At 47.0% G+C, this 11,722-nt stretch overlaps 1 protein-coding gene across 2 annotated transcripts in view; it reads right to left on the bottom strand.

Moving 5' to 3' along the window:
* Window positions 1-270: 270 nt before the first annotated feature.
* FBXO21 (F-box protein 21) overlaps window positions 271-11,722 on the bottom strand; it is a 37,491-nt gene continuing 26,039 nt past the window's right edge. For both annotated transcript variants that reach the window (XM_019753970.3, XM_019753971.3), the window contains exons 11-12: window positions 11,133-11,290; window positions 271-2,739 (exon numbers count right to left, since the gene is read on the bottom strand). In XM_019753970.3, coding sequence (XP_019609529.1) covers window positions 2,552-2,739; window positions 11,133-11,290 — 346 coding nt within the window. In that variant the 3' untranslated portion in view covers window positions 271-2,551. The remainder of the gene's footprint in view (window positions 2,740-11,132; window positions 11,291-11,722) is intronic.

Genomic DNA, 11,722 nt, shown 5'->3' with positions numbered 1-11,722 from the left:
GCATGTGCAGTGCTCGTTTTATAAACACGTACTTGAACATTATTTAAAAGCTGCAGTCTTTGCATTATAATCAGATACTCTCAAGATGACTAGCGAGCTTACAAAATTCACGCGTGGCAGGAAAATCATAGTGTAAAGGTACCCTGTTCATTTACCAATGATGAGAAAAATACAGCAGAGAAAATTTTTGCCTGTTTTGACCCAAAGAAAAGTGAGACACTTGCTAGTTGTGGCAGGGCTTTCTGTTCTGGAATGAAATCGGGCATGCCATTTGTGTGGTTTCTCTGGATAAGTTCCATTTATTAATCATTGTACAAAAAAAGAAAAAAAATTTTAAAAAAAATCAAAAAAATCTTGGCATTCATTCGAAGAGAAGTTACTATATCCAAATATTTAATATTTTAACATTGTGAAATTTCTACTTTTATAACAGGGCTGGAAACTTTTGGAAAAAATTTTTAAAAGAAACTTATGATTTATTAGAGTACAGGATCCAAAACACGGTTTTAGAAAAATATAAAGTGCCCAAATACCAACTTACACAGGTGAGACAGGCCTTCGGAAGCCAAATGAAGCATTCATGAAGAAACACATTTAAAAACCGTCTAGATACATATTTACATTGGGTCACTAAAGGTAAAACTATCTTTCTTGGCTTTGATGTTACTGTAAGAAAAAAAGGAAATCAAATCAGAAAACCAACAATTATAACTCTCAGCATGCGCCAGTTTCTTAGTAATGCATCTCGTTAATAGTTATTCCACATCTTCTAATTTTCACCTTTAGACGAGTAGTGTAAAACCCCCAGCCTCAGGCAGGCTGGGCATTGTGAGTGGTCACAATTTTGAATGCAAGTCCAAATCGTCTGCCTTTGGATTGGACGGACGAGGAACGTGGACACTGAACGATAGCGAATTCAGGCTTGGAAGGAGTCGGGTGGCCAAATCCCCATCTTTTGCTAATAACTGCTTAACAGCCGTCACTTGCTATTAAACGTCTCAGGTGGCTTCCCCAAACCTCAGTCATCCCAGGGTTTCCAAAGGATAAACAAGAGGCCGTCATCAAACATGGTGGGAAAATACTGCATGCAAATGGGACAGACAAGCAGCGAGGCGGGACTGGGTCCCCGCCCCCTAAAGCCTCGTTCACTACAAACTGGAGTCTTTTAAACTTAGAGAGTAAAGTAACTAGGTCCTAACTCCAGAGGTCAGCTTCTAATGGGGAACTACTAGATTAGCCCACGTGAGATCAGGCAGGTCGAAAATGGTGGGAGTCCCAGAGCTGCATACAGACTTGGTACCTTCATGCTCAGTTACTAAGAACATGGAAAAGAAGCCAGTGGGATCTGAGTAAGACATCAGACTCCCCCGTGGGACTTGACTACAGGCTTCATCCTTATGCTTTCATGGCCATGGTAACTCGAGAAAGCAGATTACACTCATGTTTCCCTTCCCACTGATCAAACACTCTTCAAATGAAAGATATTTATTTCTACCCTGCCACATTCAAAAAGGTCTTCAAGTGATTCTGAGAAATGACAGGGGGCATGAAACCTTTTTCATTCATTTTTAAGGTTCACTATTTCTTTTTTCTGGTTACAAAAGTGAAACCTCATTTTGTCTTCGGAGACCACAGACTATCATTTCTAAAAGCAAACATTTTAACATCAGATTGTACTTCCCACTATAAAGAGACCCCATCACTGATTTATGATCCACTCATGACACTGGAGTAGATTTTCAAAATTAAAAAAGAAAACAGAAAAAAAAGGTACTTCATTTTAAAGGGAGGAATAGTGGATGAACATGTTAGAAATCCATCCCCAAGGCCATTACTATGCATTTTCTCAAAGAATTTTATGTAATAAAGTAGAAAAGTAATGATTCAAAGAGATAAGAGCATAAATCCAAGAGGGGACTGTGGAAGGGAAAACTGTATTATCCCCCTAATTCAAATAAAGAACAAGATAAATGCCTGAAAACTCTGTTTCAATTAGAAAAGAGCAAATGTAAATGATGAGTTTGCTAACGTCTCAATCTCCAAGATGCTGCCAAGATCACTGACAGCTTCACCTCTGAATAAGCAACTAAATTCAGGGTAAAAGACAAACAGTCCTGATTTAGGACTGCACGTGTCTCACAGAGAAATCAGAAAAGAAATGACTGCAAACGTGTAACCCCATCTGTCCAGCAAATAAGATGTTCTGAGACAAATGTTAAGAGACAAAATGGAAAGTGAAGAAAAAGAACGATGGTGAGTGTCGACGGTGAGACCTCATGAAGACAGAATGTCACACACGGTCACCACAGGACGAGCATACAAGCCATGCCACTGAACACAGTGCCTTTCAAATGAATTCACTAGTGTAGGCGGAGAGCGGCGTTGTGTTTGCAGCTGGAGGAGAGCGTATCTAAACTCAGAAGGAGGCGAGTGGCACTCCTGGGTGAGTGGCCTTCCTCGTCGGGTGACTCCAGAGGGGTCCGTGGAGGCTTCTTCCGGAATCCTGCTCTCCTGGAAGACGGCAGCGGCGGAGGTCCTGTGCTCTCGGGACTTACTGCACATGCTCTTTCTCTGCGCTGTAAATATTCTGCACGGCCTCGTACACAGAGCCCAGGTCCTCGGGGTAGCGGAGCTCCAGCTCTGCGTTGGGGATGTAGTGAGTGCCCGTGAACTCTGAGAAATAGCGTCCCACGTCGGGGTGCGAGATCTCCTGAGGCTCCACATTATATTCCAAGTTTTCTGTTGACAAAGAGGCACATTCTAGTTAACACACTTTTCTGCGGCGTCATTTATCCAGACCACCTCCTAGCAACCTTTTCTGAGTGGCACTTCTGAAGCAGAGGAAAGGAAAGACAGAAGGTGTTTACAGAATTTGGAGGAGCTGAGAGGAAAAAGGCAGCGGGTGGCAGTCGGGGGACGAAGGGAAGGAGGCATGGGGTCCCCAACAGCTCCTTAGCGAACAGAAGTACTTTCCTATTCTCTGAACAAGATGTCTGGCTTCAGCAAAGACCAGCAGTCTCCTGGGACTGGCACACCAGAGACTCACCCTGTTCCTCTCAGTGATTTAACACACAGTCAATCGGACAGGACAGGGCATCGCAGCCCGCCCCATGTCACCTGCGGCTAAGCTTCCGAAGCCTCCACATACACCATCTGGTGACAAGTCCTGTACCTGTCATCTTTCCTGTCTACTAATATGGCCCCTCCCACAGAGACCACACTGTTCCACCCCAGTTCCCTGCAGCAGTGGCTGTGTGCCTCGGAAGGCAAGTGCTTCACAGGGCAGCACGAGATCCAGGGGCATGAACAGACAAGGGGCTGCCAGCTCCAGACCGGACATGGAGGTGGGGTGTGACATTTGTGTAATCTAAAAAACCGTGCTATCTCCATACCCTGCTATTTTGCTACTAGAGAAATAAATAAAAAATAAGACTCCTTTAAAATGGATTAAAAAATAAAAGATGACAGTGCAGGCAAGGTATTTTAAAGGCTAAAATCTTTTCAGATGGCTTCTTCCCCCCAAGTATTTGGAAGAGGACTCCTCCAGGGGCCCAATGAAAAGACGGCCCCTGTGCACCGTTCCTTGCCCCTCCCCCCCACCCTCAGGAGAAGCCCAGCCTCACATCCCATGACCTGGCACCAGAAAGGAGCTCGCCAGGCAGCCTGTCCCCACTGTCCCCGCGTTCCAGGGCAGTGTTGGTTCCCACCAACACGAAGCCACATGTTGCACAGCCTATCACTGGAATTAACTCAAGTGAGTCTCTGCACATGCCTGGCCGTCAGACTGACTCACACCCACAGTGCAGTGCTTCATCCCCAAACATCCTGAAACACACTCAGGACACTCGGTTGCCTCCACCCAGAGGCCGTGTGCCCCGAGTGCACAGGACAAAAACGAGGAGGTTATCCCAGCATTACCTACGACAGTGAAAAAGTAAAAACAGTCTACACATCCAGGTACAGGTCACTATGTAAGTAAATGATGGCACGTGAACTCAGCAAAATAGTAAGTAAAATGCCTAGTAATCGGGAAAATGAGCCGTGTGTCGTCAAGACCCTATGGAGGAATGTAAGAACCTACGTGCTCCTTAGACGAGCCTGGAAGGCCACATATCCGGGTTGCTGCATTACGTGGCATGTCTACCTATTTTAAATGGATTCTTTTAAACTGGGCACTTACAAGGTGCCAGGCTCCAGCTCACAGAATGCTCACCAGACAAGGTGGTCTGACTCCCTTTTGCTAAACTGCAGCAGAGTGAAGGACCTGCCCACAGGCGGATTCAACCAGGCCTTAAATGTAAGACAGTCGGACCTGGGAAGGGCAGGGTGACTGCCACTCAGGAGGGACCGGGGCGAGAGGGAGGGGCGGGGGCAGGCTGAGAGCAGGCTGCAGCTGACGGTTCTCTGCAGAAACCAGGGCCACCCACGCTTCTTCAGACAGGAGAGTGGGCAGTCTGCTAATTCAGACCCCTCTCTGCTGTGACTATACTCTGAGGTGACTTAGGTCCTTCTTTGTGTTCTACAGTTTCTAATGTTGTCATCGGAAAAATCAGTAAATGTAAAAACAACTTCCATGTTTCAAAATGCCACTGGCTGAGAAGATGCCCTTTCCTGCCCACCTCCCCCTGCCGCCCCTCCCCCAATGTGTGAAGTGTTGGCTGCATCTCCCTTGGGGAGGTGGGGGGGGGGAGGGGGGTGTCACCACGGCCTGGTGCCTTAGCCAGGTCAGCTGCTGAGGTTTTCACAGCTGGATTTTCTTGCAGAGGTACACAGGCATATCAGAGGGAGGGAAAAGAATCGGGAATGCCACCAGGAGCTGTAAGTCCCCTTGCTCTAACGGGACCACTGTTACCTGTCATAGGATAGGCAGGATAGAGATATTTCAGGTAAAAAGAATTCAAGTGCGTAATTCAGAACTACTGCTTTGCCGCCAGTTTGTCAGGAGCAGTGGTTCTCAACCGGGGGCACTTTGCCTCTGACGGGGTATTTCTGGTTGTCCTGATGGGGGGCTGCTACAGGCATCGAGTGGGCAGAAGCCAAGAACGCTGCTAAGCAAATGGGGGGCCCCCAAACACAGAACTGTCTGGACCAAAATGGCGATAGCGCCTGCTGTGAAGAAAGTCAGACATACAAGAGGCATGACAGGTGAGACAGAGCGCCGGGGAAAGCACGTAAGGGGTGGGCGCCACTGCACGAGACGCTTGCTCACAGCCCGCCCCTGGCGTTTAGAGGGCCTTGGACGGACTCCAGTGCATGTAGCTGCCTGGGCTCCTAGCGTCACAGGAAAAAGGTATTAATTAAAAAAATTTTTTTGAAGGAAAAAACACTATGATGAGTTGGCAACGATGCATTATGAGGGGAAAATAAATCCCACTCCACTAAACAAGGTTTAAAAAAAAATCTACTAAAGAGGAATGAGAGAGAAATCTAAGGGATACAAAATTTAATTGAGCAAAATATTAAACAGGGACTACTTAAAAGTCCTGGAAAAATCTTGAGAAGTCTTTCCCATTCCCTTGAAATTTCCAGAGACATGTGTCTGCTTAGTTTAAATTTTCAAGCTTCCCACAAATATATGAATGGAAACACCACCTATGAGTCCTGTGGGGGCAGGTGTCCTGCCCTGGTCCCCTCCTCCCCCACCAAGAGGAAACCACCATCAGTGTGAGGGGATCTTTCTAGTAGCTAGTCCTTCTATGAACATACATATGTGTATCTACATATAACTACATGTACTTAGAGAAAATTCAGTATTATTTTATGTTTATTCATACAAAACACACAAGCATTCACCTGCAACTGGCTGATTTCATTGCAGCTTAGTATGCCGTAGTTTAGATACAGCCCGATCTACCAGGCCAGCCCTTATGAATGACACTGACGTGTGATTATAACAAGGGGACCACAGGCCCGCTGGGTGAGGTGTTTCTCTAGTGGAGGGACCGAGGGGAGCAGAATGAGCACCTGAGAGTTTGACAATTTAAAAGAAAGCGCCATACTGCCCTCTGAAATGGTTGAAAATGTACCCACCCCCCGGCCTGATGCGAGGGGATCCTCACACACATGCCAGCACGTGCAGACACCATGGGCTGTTTGCATGTGGGTGTGTGAGTGGGGGTGTGTGCTAGAAACTTTCGGTCAGACGTGTAAGGCAAATTACGGAACAGGGAACTAACATTTGGTGAGGGCGTACCACGTACCAAGCCTTCTCCAGGGTGCTCTCATTATATACAAAACACGCACAAGAAGGCGATGTTCACATCGCAGTTGAACAGTTGAATTCCTGACCCCCCCGTATGGGCAGCTGACTGAAATTCAGAGCATCTGTGACATTCATTCCCACATATCTAAGCACATCTAAGAAGTGCGTAGGGAAGTTGAGACCCGAGTCGCCCACCTGGGGCCGAGAAAGTATTACAGCACGCCCCCTGGTGGGGAAAATGATAAATATGCAAGATGCTGCATATCCCTCCACTAGGATTTAGGTGAAATCTCACATATTGACAGAAAAATTCCCTTAATTGTGCAGACTAAAACTATTCGAAGATGTCATGCATGCAGGTGGTCTATAATTCATTCTTCAACTCCCTGTGAAGAGCTATGAATCAGAAGAGCATTCATCAATGGGTTCTACCCAGGTTACTAGGATCACGGAGCCAAAGGCTGAAAATTTAGATGAAGTTTAAAAACAATATAATTGAAAGCAAATAAGTTAACCCAGAAATGTTAAATAATATATATTAAATAAGTGTTTTTAAAAATTTAGCCTCTCAAGGTCTCCCACTGGCTAAATATGGGCTAATTTGAGCATAAAATTGTTCCAAATGATTTTAACACATTGACTAAACAAAAATCCGGGAATCTATGGCAGGAGGGGGTAAGGAAAGATAGAGACAGAGGTGGAAGCGGAGAGGGAGGAAGGAGAGGAAGAGGAAGGAGAACAGGAGGAGGAGGGAGAAGGTGAGGGAGGAAGCTCTTGTTTACAGAAGTAGAGGGAATAACAGCAGTAGAAAAATCACCATTTTGCAATTCTCACATCATAACTTAGGGGAGGAAATTCAGTCGGTGCTAAGAACATAAGGAGAAAGGTTACTGGGGAAGAGGACACGCACAGGATGTCACAGTACGACTCCTTGGATTTCTCATTAACTGCACAGGGAACACTCTGCCTTAGAGTGAGTCGCTATCTCAGCCAAGCCACCAAAATCTGCCTCACGAACAGAGAGACATCAAACACCACAGGCCTCTGGATGAGACGCAATCGTGACGCACACGGCATCTGATAGAAGGATTCCAGCCAAAAATATCAACCTGATATCATCAAGCTTCAGACTTAACTTCTGGTTTACAGACAATGCACAGATAAGGCAACCATAAGACAAATCTGGAATGGTAGGCCATTTATAAGACAACACGCCTGCACTCGTCAAAGAGTCAGTCTTGTGAAAAAGTAAAGAAAGGAGTAGGAATGAGAAACTGTCCTTTATTAAAAAGAGACTCAAGAGACATAACGACCAAACGCAGTGCATAAATCCTGGCTGGATGGATCATGATTTAAAAATGAACACACACACATACAGACACATACATACCCTGTAAGAGTTGTTCTGTGACAATTGGGAAATTGGAATACTGACTGAATACTAGATAACAATAAAATAATTTTTATTTATTAGGTGTGATGATGTAACTGGTAATGCAGAGGAAGAAATGTCCTCATTCTTAGAACAGGCATGATTGAGTATTTAGGTCATGATGTCTGCAGGCTTCTTTCAAATGGTTCAGCAGAAAAATTGAATCTCTATCTGTAGTTCAAACAAACATGGTAAATGCTGTTGATTCTAGTGGAGCAAGTGTGGGGTCGGTATCACTGTGTTCTTTTAACTATTTCACACGTTTCAAATGCTCTTACTCCAAAGTTGGATTCAAAGAGAGTTAGCCTGTCAGTCACAGTTTGCACTCATCCCCTAGTTTGTACTTCGGCTGACGAACCTCTCTGACAGGGATTCCATCCCTCCAGCCGGACGCGAGCACTGACTAGGGGTCTGGAATGACAGGCGGTGCCAGGGCCTCATCAGAGAACAGGGCTGACTTGCTTGTGCACCCACAGGGCTCAGGATGGGGCGAAGGAATGGGATCCACAGGGGGGAAAGAGTGGAGGTGAAGGCGCGACGACTCAGAAGGGCGGGTGCTCAGGGCGTGCAGAGCAGGCACCCACGGCCCAATCTGAGGGCAGTGGGGGAAGGGCAGGGGTGCCATTAAACCTGAAGCAGGACCCAAAGCTGGGGGTGGGGGCAGGGCTGCTCATAAGGGACAGCCACCTGTGCAAGACCTGAGAGAATGACGACCTCAAGGAACAAACAGTTGGATCCGGCTGGAGCATGACAGGGTAGGAACAGAGATGGGGTTGTGAGGAGGGTCTAGATCACCTCTGGGCCACGCAAAGGAGTCTGGTCGGCCAATACTATACTTCTGATAAGACAGCTGAAACAAGTGGAAGGTCCTCTAGCTGCTGCTAAGGAAATGCCCTGTGGAGGGTGAGCCTGGAGGTGGGTGCCAGTTAGGAAGTTGGGGTAATTTAGGCAAGCAATGTTCGTAGCATTGAGAAGGGCAGGGCAACAGGAATGGAAATAAGTAGATGGAAATATGAGAGACAGACATTTAGGAGATGGAATCTGTGATTTGTTGACTAACTGGGTATGTGATGGGGGTGCGGGGGCAGAGAAGAGATGGTGCCCGGGTGGCACAGTTCCATGAGACGAGCAGGAGCAGGGGGTGGGGATGAGGAGTGACGATGAGTTAAGAATATCTGAGCCACCTGAAGAGCTCCTGAGTGCAGATGCCCAGGGGCTTTAGAGAGGTGGGCAAGGGCCCAGAAAAGAGCCCGGGATGGGAATAAGGCTTTGGGAGTGGTCACCACATGCACCAACGGTGAAAATGAAGGAGGTGACCCAGGGGAGCCCCACAGGGTGAGAAGAGCCCTGAGTGCCCTTCTGGGGGAACCTACAATGGGACGCCTCTGCATCACTTACCGCCAAACCCGGCACCCGGCTGGCACACAACAGACGTCCAGGAAACACACTTAAAATGTACTTGTAACAAAAGAGAGAGCCCCTACTTTGTAGACATACACAGTGAAAGAGCTACAGATGTGACATCTGGTATTTGCTTCCAGGGAGGAGGGGGTGGGGGGTGGAGAGGCAACAGTGAAGCCTGACCCTGTGATAGGCACTGAAGCTCCTACGGGAGCCTCACCTGGGTCCTTCCAGTCATATAGTGACAGAATCACTAGTGGAAAAAGATGGACAGTTACCGTAAGGCGAGACTGGTTGGTCAGCTCTAAAAATTTTCTAAAAGCTTCAGAATTTAAAATTTAAAAAGGTAATTTGCTAACATTACCCACAACCACTTAGTTCAATCTCAGTTTCAGGGAGTGTAAAACTGACAACCAGATATTTAACTTTCTTACAAAGTCACTACAATGATGACTCTACACCTTACATTGCATGTTTACTTAAGATACAATTCCTGAATCTTCAAACTGCACACCAAATAAATTCAGAATACCTAAAACCAAATATCGTTCTACCGCCTCTAAACATGTTTAAGTTAACATAAATGTTTCTAGAAACTCAAATAGCAAACACTGAAAGTGTTAAGATCAAACCTATGTAACGGGCAATGAATGCGAAAGGCGAAGCCGCAGACGCCGGGCAGCAGGGTTGACGACAGGCAATTCCCTTCATGCTTGTGACACACTCCACGATGCACAGTCTGAAACGCTTCCCACTGATTAGTGGGGGGAAGAAAGAGTCCGCGAATCATTCAACAATTTCCAAATCGTGCTGATTATTAGAAACTGGGAGTGTGCTCTTCTGTCACAGCTTCAAGTTAAATGAAATCACTGCGCGCGCCTCTGCCTCCCCCGGGGCACACACATCAAGCCCCTCCGACGACTGCCCCACAATACTGACCGAGGCTAAAGCGACCTGCGGTCTCTAAACAGAATTCCTCCTGTTGTATATGACCCTCTCTCACCTTCCGATGAATTAACAATAATTCCTATGAATGTTTTTATAGGCTTTTTGACACTTGAGATTTTTATATACGTAGTGTTTCTATTAACGCACCGACCAGACCAGAATCTTGAGTTAGGTCAAGCCTGATGTTTTAGGCCAGGCACAAAAAGGTGTAGCTTCATGGTTATGGCTAAGGCTCCTTGCCACGCGGCCTAGGACTGGATTCCTACTTTCTATATTTACATGCCTCGATGTGCTTCCGTTCCTCGTGTGTAAGAGCATGACGATGAGGAAGGAAAATGGCGAGTCCTCAAGTGGGGTCAGTACAGAAGTGCTGCCTGTCACGGAGCTGCACTGTCCTGGTATTTGCGTTCGTTTTTATCAATAAAATGAATGTCACGAACGCCTTGACAGGCAGGCATGCAGTAAATTCATCCCATTAAATGGAGGAACTAAGAACAGGGAGGCTCACAGGAAGGCACTTTTGCCTCTAACCTGCCTGCACGGGCTCCCTTTGCCTGTCTCAGGAGTGCCCTGGGCTGGCACCTGTCAGGCTGGCAGTGGCCCACCTAGCAGCACACGTGCTGTTAGAGCCAGCGCTGTGGCTTACAGGTCTCACGTGGCCTCACTGGGGGAGCACAGTGGGCTGTCACTCTCAGGAGGCCAGAGGGTGCTAGGGTGGCTCCCCCAACAGTGTCCATTCAATGCCCTCCAGTTCAAGCGGGGGAGGTATGGGCAGAGCACAAGCCGACCCTCTTTTCCTGGAGGGAGCCCACGGTAGTGCCTGGGAAGCAGGACTTTTGGGAATTTGATTGGCAGAAGCAATGACCAATCAGAAGAGAGGTCAGCAGCCACACTGGAATAGGGTCCTAGCTGTCTGTGGTGGTGATGGAGGGGAGACCCTGAGGACCGTGACTACGTCACCAGTAGTACAGCCGCATCAGGACATACCACCCAGGTTTAGCTGAATATTGGCCCTAGCGAGGTCAGCCATGGGACACTGCCATCTTGGAATAAACTGATGACCTGTGCTCACAGCATCGGAGCGCTCAAAGGTGTGCTTAAAATAAGCCCAGGTGTCACTAAAGGTACAGACAAGAACTAGCCACTTACCTTGGGCTGCGTATCTGCATGAACCATCCTCCACCAGGACATTGTAGAAAGGCTGATGATGGCCATGAGGCAGGCTGTGGACGTTCATGTTTCGAATCCATTCATGTCCCATCATGCAGGTGGGGTCCCAGCCATAGATCACACAGTTATAGCCGTACCTGATGAACACAGGAGCAAGGGCCAATCAACTCCCTGCGACCCGGTCACAGCAACGGTGCAATGCAGAAATAGTGGCTTGGCTTCTCCCAAGCTCCCACTCTTACAAGTTTACCTGCTTGTATCCACGTTGAATCATTGTCCAGGACACCCTTGCCCCTCTGTATAAACCCCTCTCGCTATCAATATAGCACTTCAGTTAGGAAAGAATAAAGTTTTCGACAAAGAGTGACGAGACAAGTGGTTATCAATATGGAAAAAGGTATTGGACCCAGGCCTGACAACAATACACAAAATTGGTTGTCAGAAGAACAGAGACCTAGGGAAAATGCAGAACTTTTAAACTATCTTCGTGAATCGGGACAGCGAATGATTTCTTAAACAGGGTACTAAAAACACAACCCATAAAGCAAGAGATTGATCAATCTGACAGC

The sequence above is a fragment of the Rhinolophus sinicus genome, chromosome 9, assembly GCF_057876585.1.
Source record: "Rhinolophus sinicus isolate RSI-liver-muscle chromosome 9, RSI-T2T, whole genome shotgun sequence".
In the NCBI taxonomy this organism is placed as follows: Eukaryota; Metazoa; Chordata; class Mammalia; order Chiroptera; family Rhinolophidae; genus Rhinolophus; species Rhinolophus sinicus.
Note: the sequence above shows the minus strand (reverse complement) of the source record. Positions and strands in the feature narration are given on the sequence as shown.